At 36.6% G+C, this 17443-nt stretch overlaps 2 protein-coding genes across 45 annotated transcripts in view; one reads left to right on the top strand and one right to left on the bottom strand.

The window, feature by feature from the left end:
• ABI3BP (ABI family member 3 binding protein) overlaps positions 1 to 3701 on the top strand; it is a 264235-nt gene extending 260534 nt beyond the window's left edge. For all 41 annotated transcript variants that reach the window (XM_045036832.1, XM_045036856.1, XM_045036855.1 and 38 more), the window contains 2 exons: positions 1177 to 1299; positions 2514 to 3701. In XM_045036832.1, coding sequence (XP_044892767.1) covers positions 1177 to 1299; positions 2514 to 2629 — 239 coding nt within the window. In that variant the 3' untranslated portion in view covers positions 2630 to 3701. The remainder of the gene's footprint in view (positions 1 to 1176; positions 1300 to 2513) is intronic.
• Positions 3702 to 3931: 230 nt separating this feature from the next.
• TFG (trafficking from ER to golgi regulator) overlaps positions 3932 to 17443 on the bottom strand; it is a 33241-nt gene continuing 19729 nt past the window's right edge. The window contains exons 6-8 of one of the 4 annotated variants that reach the window (XM_011285975.4): positions 13518 to 13658; positions 8076 to 8174; positions 3932 to 4740 (exon numbers count right to left, since the gene is read on the bottom strand). In XM_011285975.4, coding sequence (XP_011284277.1) covers positions 4361 to 4740; positions 8076 to 8174; positions 13518 to 13658 — 620 coding nt within the window. In that variant the 3' untranslated portion in view covers positions 3932 to 4360. Of the gene's footprint in view, positions 4744 to 8075; positions 8175 to 13517; positions 13659 to 17443 lie in introns of all 4 variants that reach the window. The other 3 variants (XM_019839622.3, XM_006936010.4, XM_006936011.4) reach the window with 3 other exon arrangements.

Below are 17443 nucleotides of genomic sequence, written 5' to 3'. Positions count from 1 at the left end.
TTGTCCTTCAGGGAATGCTTTACAGCATTCTGTAACTTAGCCTTTTCTATGGACAGCTCCAGCCATTACTTTTCTTTTGAGCAATTTTTTTCTTTTTGAGCAAGATAGTCCTGGAATACTTAGCCTGGGATTCGAGATATGCTATTAGAATGTAAATAATGAAAATGCAACTTGAAACAAAACCACCATGGCAAATTTGAATGTAAAGGCACTTGGCCATATCAAAGTTCCATTTTGTTACAGCCACCAAAGACAGACAAGCCTACTGATAATAAAATGAGTGAAACAATAATCATGGAAGGAATAGGACAGATTTAATGTTTTAAGTCTATCAGAGACCAGATCAAAACACCTGACCAAAAGGGTTATAAATCCTTGATCCAGACCTGATCAGTGCATGGTTACCATGTTCTCTCATATACTCATACAGTAAAAATTTTAAACAAGGCTGGCCTCACCATGGAAAGGCAGACATTTGTTCAGGCACTCAATAAGCAGCTACTGTGTTCAGATGTTTTCTAGGTGCTGGGGACAAACCAGTAAACAAACCTGATTCCTGCTTTCTAGCAGCTTACAATTTAGTAGAGACAGACAACTATGTACAGAAAAATTAAAAGAGGTGAGAGAAAATGGCCCAACGGAAGCTCCTTTAGCTGGAATGGTCTCTCTGAAAAGCTAAGATTTGTGCTAAAAAGAAAACTAGAAGGAATCACCCGAGCAAAAATGTAGGAATGAAGCACTAGAGGGAGAAGGAAGAGAAATGCAAAGGCCTCTGCCAGAACACGCCTAGCCAGTTCCCACTAGTGTGGCTCAGGTGTAGTAAGGGGAAGGTCAGGCAGGCAGGCATAAAATCATGGGTTCTCTTTTGAATAGGAGACTGACTGCAGGAGAGATTTATGAAGGGGGGTAACATTATCTGAGCTGCATTTTAAAGAGATGACTGATCTCTGGGAGAAGAGGGAGAGGAGTAAGAGAGACGAGTAAAAGCAGTGGTGCCAGCTGAAGACTTACTCCATACTTCAGTGAAAAGACACTGATGGCTTGAACTGGCAGGGGGGAGGGGGGGGGGAGTACAGAAGCAGGGAAGACTTTATCTGAAAAAAATTGATTATTTCAGAATTATCCTTTATCAAAGATAGTATCACTTTATGATGCTTTTAATTTCCGGTTCCTCAGGAAAATTTTATAACATAGGCGATCAGAGAGGCCATGGAGAAGATCACTGCCAGTTTGTGGATTCGTTTTTGGATGGCCGCACAGGACAGCAACTAACTTCTGACCAGTTACCCACCAAAGAAGGTATGTTTTCTGAGCTTCCTCCTAAGCCAGAGGATTTTACAAAGAGAATTCAAGCTGAGGAAAGCAATCATTTTAAAAATTATTCTACAGTATTGCTGCTCTAATTATCTGACTAGAAAAAAAGATCTTCACGTAAGACCTTAATAGAAATTTCTCAAATTACCTCCCAGTCCTTAAGACTTTACTCCTTAGAGCTAAAGGAAATTACACACGGAAATCTATTAAAGGCATTTTACTCCAAGAACACCTGAATTTGCAAAAACAGCTATAAAAGAGTAGTATTTACCAATCTTAAATCACTCTTGTATTACTTTTGTCATACCGAGCACACTGGCGTTTTTTTATTCCCTTATTATTTGCCTTAGAAGTCATTATATAAACATAATTAAAATTGAACAATTCTGGTGAGTAATGAATAACCACTGTAACTAGCTGAAGACATATTAGCATTAAGTTCCTCGAGAATTCAAAAGACTGAAAATTTAATCATTATCCAGGCAGGGCAGGAGAGAGCAAATTAAATGTCCACATTACTCAGGAATCACTAAGAGGTTTTTAAATTATTTGACTAGTCTTTTCAGCAACACGTTTTGTTCACTGGCTTTTAAGTCATCTTTTACTAGAAGTTGAAACTGCTGCCTCTTACGATTTGGATATGAAACATACTGCAAATTGTGTGTATTGCCCTAACATTTACATTCACAGCAAAATTTGAAATCATTTGATGTAGCATCCTTAAAGGAAGATTTCATCTACATTTAATTTTTAGAAATTTAGCATTCTTAGAATGACCCTTTGTTTCCTAACACTGTGGTAAACACCACCTTTACTGGTCACTTCTTCACAGACCACTAGTCTGTAATGTGCAGAAAGAACACTTTCACAAAAGATGCAGAGAGTATACTGAACGTGGCCAAGACACTCAGAACAAAAAACCCCTCTGACTCCTACCCGCTTTCAGCTTGGTCTCTCAGGCACTACCAACCAGCTCATCCCAACACGTAGGCAGGTATCAGAAGAGTTCCAGGTGCCCCTCCTGTTTAGCCAGCCATTACTATCTTAGTAAAGACACCAGGGTCTCTATTACCACCTATTTTCTAAAATACTTTGCTTCACCTAGAGCAGCATTCAACCATTCAGTGACACCCTTCAGTCTGTGAGTGGTGACGGCCAAAACAGAGCAGCTATTAAAATAAAATCATTTTCCTTCTTAGGTTATTTCAGAGCAGTTCGCCAGGAACCTGTCCAATTTGGAGAAATAGGTGGTCACACCCAAATCAATTATGTCCAGTGGTATGAATGTGGGACCACAATTCCTGGAAAATGGTAGATGCTGCAATCATGTTCAAAAGTGCCTTCTGTTCTATCACGGCAAAAAACAATTGGAAACGCTATAGTATTTGTCACATTCATTTAAAGCTGTTATGTTTACTATGTATTAAAGTTTAATAGCAATAGTAGATGTTTATTAGACTGCTGAGAATATTTATCAGGTTTTACAAAATCATTTTAAGAAAACAAGATATTGACATTAACAATAACATTTTTAGGGAAGCTGGCTCCCTATTCATGGTATTTTAAGAGATCATTTGTATATTATTTATCACACTGTTGTAATGATGTTTTGAGATACTTTTATAACAAATTTAACATCAAAAACTAATATACTTTTTAAAAAATATTTACTTTTATTAAAGTGTAGTCTTCTTACTGGTGAGTTAATTCCATAAATCTCAACTTGGTTTAACTTATTAGATCAAATTATCTTCAGCATTTGTATCGGGGAGGGGGAGGGTCCTAATATTCATGTTTATTTAAAGTTCAAACTTTTAGCAATAGCTAAACAGCTTTTCTGAAGCATTTCAGTAGTTAACCATTCATGCTGATAAACATTTCCTTAAATCTTTGCAAATTACTGAAAATATTGTTTGAAGCAGGAAATTTGACTTCAGCTGCAAACTGAATATCTGACATTCAATTTCAAAACACCCATTTTCTTTCTACCCATAAATGTGTTACAATGTCTGAATGTACTTTGTCAAACTGTCCCGTTAAGCAACTGCCTTTATATTATTTTTAATATAATTCTAATGAAGCTGTATGTAGAGTCTGAATGTGAAGTCTTCCCTACCATTTTACAGGATATGTACTCTACTTTTATACATAAGACCTCTATGCACGAATGTATCAGATGATGTTTTCATAATTTTGTCTAACTCAACCTGTAATGAAAATCTGTTGTAAAAAAGTCCTTCATTTGGAGGATAGGAGAATGCTGCCTCGTTGCCCTTATTCTGAAAGGACCTTTCCTCTGCTCTCCATCATGCTTCAATTTTATCAGTGCTATATTTTGTATTTTTTAAGCAAGTATAAACTGCAATAAAGAGATGTAGTTTTTTTAAGACTGAGTTCTTCATTTCTGAATGATTCATCTAAGGAAAAATCACAAAGTTAGATACGGGGGGGGTTGGGTGGATTCTGAATAACTAAGTGTCATGGTTTTAAGCCAATGATTATTAAATGCATTTCTTTTAAAGTCAGGACAAAAAACAAATGTCTACACTTAACAGACCAAACATCAAAAAGGATTTCGCTCATGTAGTTTTTTCATTGACATATACAAGACCACTAATGGATTCAATTGTCTTTATTAACCTATCAATGTTACATTTTATACATAATACCTAGTTGTCTTCTCAAAGGGATCTACTTTAGTACATCATGTTAATAATAAAAAGCCAAGTAAGATGGCTAAACTTCAACCTAGCGTTTTAATATCCTCCAGACAAGGCAAGCTAGAAAGTCAATCACTTTACACACGTCAGAGTAGTGTTCCAAAATAACTAGGCAGCTGCTACACTTTTAAGCAAGGGAAGAAAAAAACTTTCATTTTGGTCTTTTTGTGTTCTAGCAAATTATACTTTCAATTAACAGCAACAATGATATCAAAAAATGCTCTGCTTTTTAAATTTCTGGACTTCAATACAAATTAAAATAGTAGTACTGGAGTCTTTTGGGCAAATAAGCTAGCAGCTACATTAATCAGTGTAGCTGAGCCTCTTTATCGATAACCAGGTCCAGGTTGGGTATAGCCCTGACCAAAGGGAGGGCGGGTACGTGCATAAGGGTTAGGCCCACTAGGAGGTGGAGCCATAGTACTTCCAGGAGGTGGAGTAAAACCCGGTCTCGGCTGATAGGCCCCGGGTTGGCTTGGAGCCATTCCAGGCTGTGAGGCAGGGGCCACAGTGTAACTGGTAGGCTGAGAAGTTTGGGTAGTGTAAGTTTGTGAAGGGTAACTGCTCGCCTGGTACTGCTGCGGTGGTTGAGCAGGCAGTTGTTGAGGCTGACCCGCAAAGGCAGGAGCCGGTGCCTGGGAAGTTGGTTGCTGGCCATATCCCTGGAACTGCTGAGGCTGCTGGGGTCCAGTCTGCTGACTATAACCTGCTGAAAAGGCAAAATAAAGTACACATATACCTTATTTTTCTTTTGGTGAAAATTTTCCAGAGAATTAGTCTTACTGTAATGGACCAAAAAAGAGGAGAAATTTAAACTTATTCCTAAGTATTTATGTAACAAGTAGCGTAGATTCCATCATATAATATTACTTCAAAACCAAGTAGTAGCAAAAAGGTATTGCCTAAACAATTTCTTACAACGCTCTAATCTTAAATGGAAACCAATATATGCATATGTCTTCATTATGTTTCTGCACGACTTAATCCCTGAGAGCAAATACCTGTTCTAGCATAATCCTAATAAGAACAGATGCTCAAATGATAAACGCAGGAATATAAAGTTAGTCATTAACCTGGCATGGAGGGGAGGCCTATTTAACAACTGTATCAAGTAAAAACACATTGCAGACAATATTTTTAAATGAAGCAGTGGTGCTACAAATACATCTTACTGTGGTAATGAGATGCTTTAAGGTTTATTCACTCTATAAAAACTAAGCCATTTAAGAATAAACATTAAGTAACCATTTTCACAATCCTACAAATCCTTCATTTCTTTTATATTTGGTATCTGATGTTTTGCCTTTACACTTTGACTGAAGTTAACAGCATAACACACAAAAAGCATACCATATCGCCCCACAATATCAACATCTATATTCATTATTTACTAGGATGTAAATTTTTTTTAAAAGAACAAGTCTGCTTCACTAAAAACTTTTATCTCTACCATGAAACACACCTGCAGCTACTTGCAATGAAACCTCTCCAATGACTGGAATCCTGTCAGCATTAAATACCAGATACATAAGAAAATTATTAAAATATGTACAACCCTGCATTAAAAAAAAAAAAGGATTGAATGAATTTGAGTATATTCTGAACTCACCTTGAACCTGGGTTCAAAATTTACTCATGAAAGAAACCTTTTTGACATAGTCCATGAATAAAACTGGAAAGGTCAAAGGGAAACTGCCAAACCAAAAGTGTCAAAAATGGTCCAATGTTACCACCACCACTTACAGTCTCCAAGCAGAGTACTTAGTTGACTATTTCCACATCTCCCAAATTCAAGTTAATAGGACTAGTGGGATCAGAAATACAAAGATGATAATTGGAAAACTAAATTTTACTCATGTGAAGAAGGCCCTACTAAAATCATTAAGAACAAGCTTAACTTTTAATAAGTAAATCAAGTCATTTTACTTATGGTACCAAATACTGAAGTCAACTCATGATAAAATCTTCAATGTTATACAACTTCTCCTAACTTCTACATTAAAACTTGCTTAATTTTTTACGGTAAATTCTTGGAGAGACAGAAGGATCAGCTATTTTACTGAAAATGTCTAGATAAGTTAAGACTATGAGCAAAAAAATGCTGCCTTTTCATCCTGGCAATTGAAATCTAGACTGGCTTTTTAACTGAGTCTGGAAACAACCAGATCCTTAATTATTTCTCAATAGCAGGAATGATGATGGGCCTAAGATGCATTTTTCATTAGCAACCTTCTAGTCTTTGATCATAATGTGGCAATGCTTCTTTTTGTGTACAGTTTCCCTCCCACCCCCACCCTCACCCTTGAAAAACAAGTTTGGCGAAGAACAAAAATCTCAAGGAATGGAAATTATGGGACTTTTTAAAGTTAATTAGTATAGGGCAAGGGATCATATGATCCACAAAGTCTAAAATATTTACTATCTAGACTTTTATGGCAGGCAAGTCTGCCACCACTGGACTAGGTTGGAGAATGCAGCATGATATAAGTAATGAACAGCAAAGTCAGGTACACTGGTTCTGATACAGCTTCCCCACTGAATGCTTGCATGTCACAACCTCTCTGAACCAGTTGTCTCGTTTATACAATGAGTGGGTGAGACAAGGACAAAAAATAAAAAACCTGGCTGCACTTTAGAATGACGTGCTTTGCTTTTTTAAAATACCAAAGCCTAAGTCTCACTCCTAACCTGAAACAAAATATCTGGGAGTAGAGTCCAGGCACCAGCACAGAGGGGGCTGAAATCCCCTGGACTAGAATGAGGACTAGGTCTTTTCAGCTCTATTATTTCTACAAGTTACATAATTTGTAACACTACAACTTTAAAGGAAACCTGAAATAACTTCCCTTAATATAATAATCCAAGCTTAAATTCATCTCACCTACTTTACATAATTAAAAACTAACAGCTACAGGTTAAATCACTCTACAGCAAACATAATCCAAATAAAAATTGCTATCTGCATTAAAATATACCAAACTCCAACTAAGATAGATAAAATTCTAGTTCAAGAGGCATGACACAGTTTTTTGTTTGTTTGTTTTCCTGTGAACAGCCTGAGAGTAAACATTCTAGGTTCTGTGGGCCACACAATCTCTGTTACAACTACTCAGCTCTGCCATTACAGTGCCAAGGAGCAACAGCATGAAATGAATGGGTGTTGATGTATTCCAATAAAACTTAATACACAAAAACAAGTGACAGGCCATATTTGGCCTGTGGGCTACAATTTGCTAACTCCTACTCTAAATGATACTATAGAACTCTATAAAATAGAATTTAGGTAATATTCACCTTATATAAGTTACTTTTAATTACAGTTGAAATTTTGATACTTAAATCTTTGGCTGTGAAACATGAGTGGAACAGAAACTCTGTTTTAACAAAAGTAAAATTACCTGATCTATAACTATCACAGTCAAAGCTACACTAAAGAGATTTGATATTTAAATATGGATAATCTTTAGTGGACAGAAGGTAAAAGAAAATACCTAGGATGCCTGTCTACAACATCTATATTCAACATTCTTTGCTGCCTGGATTACATTTGACACAAGTCTATTTTTTTGGCCTGTTTTTTGGTATGCCTACATACTTTTTTGGAGATTTAAAAACCTAAGTAGCTTAATTTAGTTCTTATTTAATAAGACTGCCTTTTCATGTATGAGGAAACTACTATTATTTTTACAGTACCCTGGAATTATGTGTTACATATGAGGAAAAAAAATCTTGCATTTTTGCAGTTCTAAGTCACTAAGAGCTAATCATAAGACTGTATCATACAACATAGATTTTGCTAAAAAATGCTTTCGCGCTACAAGTTATTACAAAATCATCTACTATGACTGTTAAATGTTGATTTACAGTATTTATGCAAAATATTTACAAATAAATGCTATTTCCTCCAACAAACAAATACTTAAAACCTACTCCGACAATGTAAATATTACAAATCAAGGAATCAAGAGGAAAGGACTAAAGTTCGATGGGTATAGAAACAGCTCAACACCAACGAGTAGCTCCCTGGGGACACGTGCTCACCTGAATACTGAATACCGTACTGCTGTGGCGGCTGAGGCGGCGCCTGTGGCTGCTGAGCACCGTAGCCGGCCTGTTGCGGGTACTGCTGGTACAGCTGACCTAAAAATGACAAGACAAGGAAAAGAGGCAGGTTTAATTTGATAAAGAGAAATATTTTTAAGGCTCATTTAATTCTCTCCCCATCCAAACACATAAATACACTTAGTAACAAGACACAAGAATGTGTTTCCCCTTTAAATGCTACGCACAGAGAAGAATGAACCGAACAAACGGAGCTGATCCACTGTGGATTAACTGCAGAGAACTCTAATGGGCAGCAAATAACACTAGTGTGGTTACTTCATAAATTCCAGAAAAACAAATGCTTTCAAACCCAAGTACCAACAGATACGTACTACTGATGTTTAGTAAAAATCAACCAAGTCAAAAAACAAAAAATAAAAATCTGAGAAAAGGAACAAATACAACTGACAGCTCCTAAATCTCTCCCAAAACAGTGTATTTGTCATCTAAAGGTTTGAACCTTTGTTACCACATGAATGGACTCTCTGGTAACAACAAACTATGCGACATCTTTCATTACAGACCTCAGAGATTCCTATGGCATTTGGCAACAATTTGCTTTTCCATCATCCGAATATCCTAGCCCATCATGTTTCGGAATCTGATAAAGCCTACATGGTTCCTCACTGCACGTTTTTGAAAATGGCTTGACAATGGGGATGTAAACTGGGAAATGAGAGTGCTATTTGCGATCAGGAGAGCACAGCTCCTATGGAAAAATCTTTTGGGTACTGTTACTACCTGTAATTTCCAAACAAGCAAAGATTTATCGGTGCACATCTTTCTCATCTCTACTACTTTACTGTTGTTCTAACAGTGGATTTAGCTAGATCTAATGCCTAGAGTAGCAATAAAACTTGCATTTACTATCTAATATTTAAGTCTTTAATTATATGTTTGCTCATTCAAAAAAAAAAAAGTCACATTATCTTAGTGCCACCAAACTGAGGTACACTAGGCAGCTAACACCCACAGGCTGAACTCAAGGAATAGAGCCCACTCCACTGGGCTCCCTGCTCAGCCCTATGTACCACAGCACTAACTGAAATATGCCTGTACTTATTAGAGCCAGTTTATTTTCTAGCAAGCAGTTGTTTGCTTTTTATGATAGAAATAAAATCTGCTTAGCTATTTTTAAACTATTAATCCTCTTCCCAAATACAATAACAAAAAGTTTCCTAAATGCTTTCTTCATGGTTTAAGACTTACAGCACAAAATGTAGCACAAGAGTGAACTACCTTGAAAGGCACCACATTAATCCTAGATTGTATTTCATAACTAAATTTCAGAACAGCAAGAGAACAGGATGAAGCACAGAGTAATTGTGAAACTTCTCGTACTGCACTGTGTTGCACAAAGTGGCAGCCAGCCTCCGTGATAACCCCCTGCACGGCTTTAGCATAGGCACAAGACTCCTGCTGTCCTTTACATCTTTATAAACAAGAAAGATTAACCTCACGATACAAAAGAGCAATAAGCAATAAACACAGGAGTATTCACTCTCTTGTGTAGTCCCCTCCCACACTCAATAAGGCTGACCTATATACCAATAGAATATTGCAGAAATCACAATGACACTTCTGAGGACAGGTCATAAAAGACAGCCACCTTCTACCTTTCTCTCTCGGTCTTTCACTGACTCTCTGGTGGAAGCTGCCAAGGCGTGAGGTCACCCAGCAGGCTGTGAGAGGTTTATGTGAGGAACTAAAGCCTCCAGACAACAACTGTGTGAAAGAGTCATCTTAGAAGTAGATACTCTAGCTCAGATTAAGCTTCTGATGACTGCAACCTCATGAGAGACTGTGATACAAAACTACCTAGCTAAGCCGCTTGCTCCCAGATCCCTGACTCTTTGGAACACTATGAGATAATAAATGTTTGTAGCTTTAAGTATCTATGCTTTGGGATAAATTGTTACACAGCAATAGATAATGAAAATACATAGTTTTTAACTTTGGAAACATGTAGGGGTGACAGCTATTGAAAAGAAAAAGAAGGCATGTAATCAAATAAAAAATGTGAATCTAGCCACCACTGTAATAAGATAATTATGAGACAAAAGAAATTCAAATATAGACTAGTATGTAACATTAAGAATCAGTTTTGTTAGGTATAATAGCACAGAAGTTATGGTAAAAGAAAAACTACCAGTATAGACATGCATACTGAAATAGCTGAGTAAAATAACATGAGATATTTGATTTAAAATACTTCAGGGAGGGGTGCCTATGCGGTGCAGTCGGTTAAGCCTACAACTCTTGGCTTCAGCTCAGGTTGTTATCTCATGGTATGGTTCGTGGGTTCGAGCCCTGCATTAGGCTTGGCGCTGACAATACAGAGACAGCTTGGAATTCTCTCCCTCCCCCCCTCTCCCTGCTTCCCTCTGCTCTCTCTCTCAAAATAAATAAACTTTAAAAAATAAAGTACTCAGGCAAATTAAAAAAAAAAAAAAAAAAAAAAAAAGAAGGGGACCAAGGAGGATACATTAAAATAGAATGCCAAAACATTGGTAAGTGTTGAAGCTGCATAATGGACTCATGTAGAGTTGATTATTCTAGTTCTACTTTTGTGTATGTTTCTATTCAAGTTATCATTCTATTATCAGAAGATTTTACATATTTTAATTCTAGCCTTTTCACCTTTTTGGTTAGTTTGTCAAACAGCAAAACCTCCTGGTCTCCCTGATGATTTTTTAATGCTCTTCTCTGTGTCCTCACCACTTCAAAGTTTTTGGCCAACTACTCAACTGCACATAGTTTTCCAATAACAGAGGTGCCTACTTTGTCTGAAAAAGGATAATACTCTCCATTTTGTTTCTTTTCATGATGCTCAACAATATGTTTTTAATCAGACATATTAAGACCAAAATCCAGGGTGGCTGGGTGGCTCAGTCGGTTAAACGTCCAACTTCAGCTCAGGTCATGATCTCACAGTTCGCGGGTTCGAACCACACGTCGGGCTCTGTGCTGACAGCTCAGGGCCTGGAGCCTGTTTCGGATTCTGTCTCTCCCTCTCTCTCTGCCCCTTCCCTGTTCACGTTCTGTCTTTGTCTCAAGAGTAAATAAACATTAAAAAAAAAAAAAAAAAATCCTTGGGGGGAAAGTTATAATTCCAAGGTCCCTTTTATGGACTTTAAATAACAACTCAGATTTAGTTTAGATTATTTCATATTGTCTTATAAGAAATTCCTATGTTAAAACCTATTATTAGTAATGGATTTTTATTGATTTTCTCTTCAAATTATAACCAGCGGCTGATATAACTGGTGATGTCAGGGACTCAATATACATCACAGGTCAAAAAGTACTCATTAAAATGGACCATACTTCATCCTATAAATAACTGATATATTAAGCCAGGGCTGTGCTATCCAATACAATTGCCACATGGCTACTAAGCACCTGAAATGCCGCTAGTCTTAACTACGATATACTGTATGTTTTGGAAGTGTTTCGAACTGGTGCCACACCCCAGATTTCCAATACACAGTACAAAAAAATAAAAGTAAAACATTAGTAACTTCTTAATAATTACATGTTGATACATCAGATACTAGGTTATGTAAAATGTATAACATTAATTTTACCTTTTTAAAAACCTTTTTAAGTGTGACAAAAAAATTACATGTGGTTTCCACTGTTCTTTTTCTTGAACAGCACTGATCTAGAAACTCACCTCCAGAACGCTACTGATTGATGTCACGTGTTAATAACTGTACAATTTTTATAGTGTATGTTTTAACGTAAACTAATAAAATAGAAAATAGAGAAGTTTTAGCAAGGTACACAGTTAATGCCATGCTAAATGAATTCATTGCATATTGAACACTGTTAACCTGATGCCTCTGGAAAAAGGAACTTGGTTGCTATGGGTCAGAGGTAAGAGAGAGAATTTGTGAATTGTATTTTTAAATTTTTACCTGCTTGAAAATAATTTTTCAATTAAAATAAACCCAACAAAATAATTTGAGACATTAACAGAGCCTTAAATCTCATTCCTTTATAAGTGAACAGCAAACATTATTTGGTACAATTATCCCTCCAACTGCCATTCTACAACAGTATACACCGCTTAAGATGCAATTTTTTAAAAACAGAGATGAAAGCTGACCTGAACTGATGAACATATTAGAGGAGTAAAATCCTTAGGAAAAATATTTTCAATCCCAAGGCCCTTTTTATGGAATTTAAGTAACATAAGGAGCCATTAAACTCCCTTCATACCCAAACTCTGCTTTCTCTGTTGCAGTCCACATCTGCTTCTAGTTTGTTCCAGTTTGGGGCAGCTGCACCTTTGTACAAAGACTATAACTAGGGATGGTTGAGAAAAAGCTGAAGCAGTAAGAAATTCTTCCCAAACTATTCATTCATCAGCAAAATACAACCTGCTAGACCCTATGACTAGCATTCATCCAACAGGACAACTCTAAAAATGTAGCCACAGGATGATTAGGACTCTATTACCTAAGTGCTCAGTTCATTTTAGGCGATAGATTTTTTTTTTTTTATATGATTAATAAACTCAGTCACTTGCTTCTGTTGTTGAAAATACATACCACCACTTGACCCTTTTATACACAAATAGAGCACCACCTGGTGTTTGTTTTCAAGTGGAATGTGCAGTTTTTAAACTTCAGTGCCTGCTGTCCTGAGCTTGTGGCCCCTCAGTCCCCTTCAACCATGGTAATGACCCCTTTATCTGTTTAAATACTGAGCTTTCCAGTTCTATTTCATTTGGGACTAGAGACAGTCTTTTAATACCACTAATTTTGTCCAGTTTTCATAATTTACCATGAGAGAATATTAAACCCAGAGAGATTAAACTGTTCATCCAAGGACACATCATTTAGAGAAGACAAGTTTGATTTAAAATACACTGTTTTTCCACAAAAGACATATTACATATTGCTAACTGCACAAAAATTTAAGGGCTATTTATCTTTCAAAAAATTACACTTAACTACAGTTATGCTTTACTTCTATTTTAAAAATAGCTCCAATTACAAAAATAATACATTGATGCAAGAAGGGAAAGGAAGCACCTAAGTATTATTATGCAATATGAAATGTCACCTCAATGGGTCATCTCTGACATTACCACTGACTGGTGACTGGTATGAATCCTTCCTGATTGGTTGCCATGTATCTATATTCATACAAGCACTTTTTAAGGTATTCTTCTTTTCAATAATCAGAAGCATATCTGACAAATTGTTCTATTTGGGTTTTAACCCCAAAACATACCGTTATCAGTAAATCAAAAGTTTTTACAACTGTATTTATAGCATGGTTATGTAATCTTTATCATCACCGACAATGCTGCAGTAAACATCTCTACACATTTACCTCCCCAAATATGTGCTCTTATTTCTATTTTACCTTCACTCTGACCTGCTTGTGTCTGAGCTCCTGTATATGGTGGCTGCTGTGGCTGAACTCCTGGTGGGTGAGCTGCAGAGGAGGAGGAAGCAATGCTGTCAGGTGTTCCTGAACGGTCTTCTGCAGGAGCACTGGGTGGCCCTAAATGGTCATGAAAAGTCAGTTTAGTTTCTAATATGAGAATTCTCCCCAGCAAGCTGAACAAATAAGTTTGGTTAAAAGAGAACAAAAATGAAAGTACTACAGAGTAAGCACAACCACAAATACAGCCTTTTACACTGAATGTATATACTTCATTTTTTCCTCTGCTTCACTCTCTTAAGAATACACAGCAACAAGGGCACCTGGGTGGCTCAGTCAGTTATGCATCCAACTTCGGCTCAGGTCATGATTTCGCAGTCCGTCAGTTCGAGCCCCACATCGGGCTCCAAGCTGACAGCTAGGAGCTTGGAGCCTGCTTCAGATGCTGTGTCTCCCTCTCTCCCTGCCCTTCCCCTGCTCACACTCTGTCTCTCTCAAAAAATAAATAAACATTAAAAATTAAAAAAAAAAAAAGACATAGCAAAGACTGGAAATCCTTCCCTATGATGTGCAGTGTTATATTCCTAAGTCCTAACTTCCCCCCTGCAAAAATCAGAAGCCCTCTCTGCCATACCAATATCCTCCACCTCATGCTACCTAATTTATTTTGTGGATCAACCAAAAGTATCACCTAATTCTTCAACGGGTCCCCATTGCCCATAAATCAAGTTCAACCCTCTAGTTTGGTATTCTAGGGTCCAAACATTGTTTCTCACAATTCCTCCTCTCACGTGCCCACTTCAGCTAAAATTAACCTTTTCCCGAGCCCACAATATATCTAATATTTTTTTCTGCCTCCGTTTCATTTATCACTGTTGCCTCCAGTCCCAATTTCATGTATCTACATATAATAGTCTTTAAACCCCGGTTACTACTCTATACTTCCAGTAAGACCTCTTCACTCATAAATACTTTTATCCACTTTTAAACTGCTACAGAGTATACTTTTACGATGACCTTTACCAACTTCTACTTTGCATTTCTGAACAGGTCCCATCTTCCTCTTAGACTACAAGCTCTTTTGGCCAGAGTCCATTCTGATTCTTTTCGTCTGCCTCACAAAGACTACCTCTCAAATTCTTGGAGCCATTCAAATTCTTCTAAAATAATGAACAAAGAAGTAAATGGACAGAATTCACTAGAGTTCCAGTACTGTGACAGTCAAAAAAGACACTGTGGAGACAACTGTAGATATGTTTATTCCTTTAAGTTCTTTCTGTTCAGCAATATACAAGAGTCGTTAAAAGCACAGGTTTTGGAGCCAGACTGCCTAGGTTCAAACGCCAGTGCTGCCACTTAGTAAGCTTTATAACTTTGGGCATGTCACCTCATCTCTTTCTGTGCCTCAGTTTCCTCATCTGTATGAAAGAAATACTAATTTCTACTTCACTTAGGTTACTACAAGGATTAGGAGTTAACAGGAGCTTATAGCAAATATTTGTAAAAATGATTATATGGCGAGGCACCTGGGTGGCTCAGTCAGTTGAGCATCTGACTTTGGCTCAGGTCATGATCTCACAGTTCGTGAGTTCGAGCCCCACATCAGGCTCTGTGCTGACAGCTCAGAGCCTGAAGCCTGCTTCAGATTCTGTGTCTCCCTCTCTCTCTGGCCCTCCCACGCTCATGCTCTGTCTCTCAAAAATGAATAAACCTTAAAAAAAAAAAAATTAAAAAAATGATTATATGGCAAGAGCTTATGAAAGTGATAACCATTTAGAAAGTTCCACACAGGGACTTGCTATTACAATCTGTCTAATTTCCCTGAGGGCAAACCTCTATCCTCTGCACTGATATATCCCAGAACTTAGCTCTGTATTAGGCAACTATATAGTTGGCAACTGGTAGTCCAGGTATTGATGAGAACCTAAACTAGGTTTAGGATAACAAAGTGGCAATGCAGGAGAAACTAATGATTACCAGAGTAAAATGGACAATTTGCTCATTTTACTGATATTTACATACATGTAAATACATACACATACACTCTCTCCTACAAAAAACACTGTATTATCTAAAAAAAAAAGTGTATTATTTTGACTCCTCTTTTCTCTCTTGTATGTAACCTATTAGTTAATGCTACCCATCTTATCTCTATAATATTTTATCCCTCCTTCCATGTTCACATTCACTATTGCAGTCAAGCTTTTCACAATAGCACACCCAAATAACTACAACGTATCCCCCTGGTATTTTCTATGTGCACAGTTTTTCTTACTTTAACACACAAAGGTATCAGAAAAATGGCCTTCAAATAATGTGAATCATATTAATCATGTTATTCTAGAGTATAATCATATACTCTAATCAAAATGTTAAGCCTGACTTCCTATTTACTCCTCCATTTGCCATTTCTTCAAGTCGTAAATAGTAAGAAACCATAACAGTAACTCAAATTTCAGTTGCTTAAAAAAGTGATTTTCAGATATATCTCTTGTGCAATGTCTTCTTTTGCCAAGAACATGCATCATATACAAATATTTGTTTCTCCAGAATTTCACACAATTCTCTTTAGTGAATAATCCCATAAAAGTCTCAAAGAAAAAAAAAATAGACTGAATGCTACATTTCCAGTTACTGATAATGGCAATGAAAATGGTCAGGTGAACACTCTCAGAGTTGAAAACTAAAAACCTGTAAAATAGCAGAAAACAACTATCTGAAATCACTAGAAGTCAATCAAATGTCAGCAGAAACCAGAAAAGTTTACCCCCCAGTGAATTACAGTGGATGAGAATGACAGGCCCTGACCTCTGCAGCCCCAACAGCAGAAAGCCATAGTATGAACTTGATGGCTGGCCAACTACCTGGAAATTTGAGGGAAAATATCCCTGCAGTAAAAAAGCCACTGAAGAAGTGAGACCTAAAAAGTCAGTATAAGCTCTGCCCCCAAATCTCAGCTAGCCATGGAGTTAAGAGGAGGAGACATAAGAGGGCTCAGAAAAAAAAAAGCAGCACCAAGAGTTGAAAGGACTGAATAGAGATATTAGCTGCTATATTTCATGGGAAAAAAGAATGAGTAGTTTGAATACATACAAGTTTACTCCTTGCCAGAGTAGCAGTAACAAAAAAAAAAAAATCTCAAAAAAAAAAAAAATCTCAAGTCACTACAATGTATTAATCATAATGTACAGTTTTCAATAAAAAAATCATCAGATATGCAAAGAAACAGGAAAATGTGACCCATACTCAGGGAAAAAAGACAGGCTAAAGAAACTGGACTCCAAATAGGACCAGATGTTGAATGAAGCAGACAAACATTAAGCAACTATTATAAATATTTTTAAAGAATTAAAAATGCATCAATAAGTTAAAGGGAAATATAGTCTTAATGAAATGCAAAGGTAAGGAATCCCAAAAGAAAAAAATAAACTATAAAAAGAATAAAATGAAAATTCTAAGGCTGTATGTGTAATTGGAATCTGAAGAGGGAAGACAGCAGAAAAAATACTGAAGAAATGACAGTCAAAAAATAAAGAAATCACAGTATAGGTGCTTTTTTAAAAAAGGTTAAAACCAACCATTATAAGAGCTCTTTCTACACAAGGCAAGTAAACCAAAAATCTATATTTAAATTTCAATTTCTCTAATTAAACATCCAAAGAGAGAAGATGGCATCAAATATAATTTAAATCCTACAACAAAACTGAAATAAGATTATAAAATGGTTCAGATTTTTTAAAAAAATATAAACTTTCTGAATTCCACTTTTGATAAAATTCACCTAAACCAAACAATGATTATTCTTTCAAGGGTAGGATTCCACTGACTGGGAAAGTGCATAAGAAAGCTTTCCTGAGTGCTGGAAATCATCTATGTCTTGAACTTAATTGATGTTTTCTGTAGAT

Source organism: Felis catus, chromosome C2 (genome assembly GCF_018350175.1).
Source record: "Felis catus isolate Fca126 chromosome C2, F.catus_Fca126_mat1.0, whole genome shotgun sequence".
Classification (NCBI taxonomy): domain Eukaryota; kingdom Metazoa; phylum Chordata; class Mammalia; order Carnivora; family Felidae; genus Felis; species Felis catus.
This window is presented reverse-complemented; position numbering and strand designations above follow the sequence as displayed.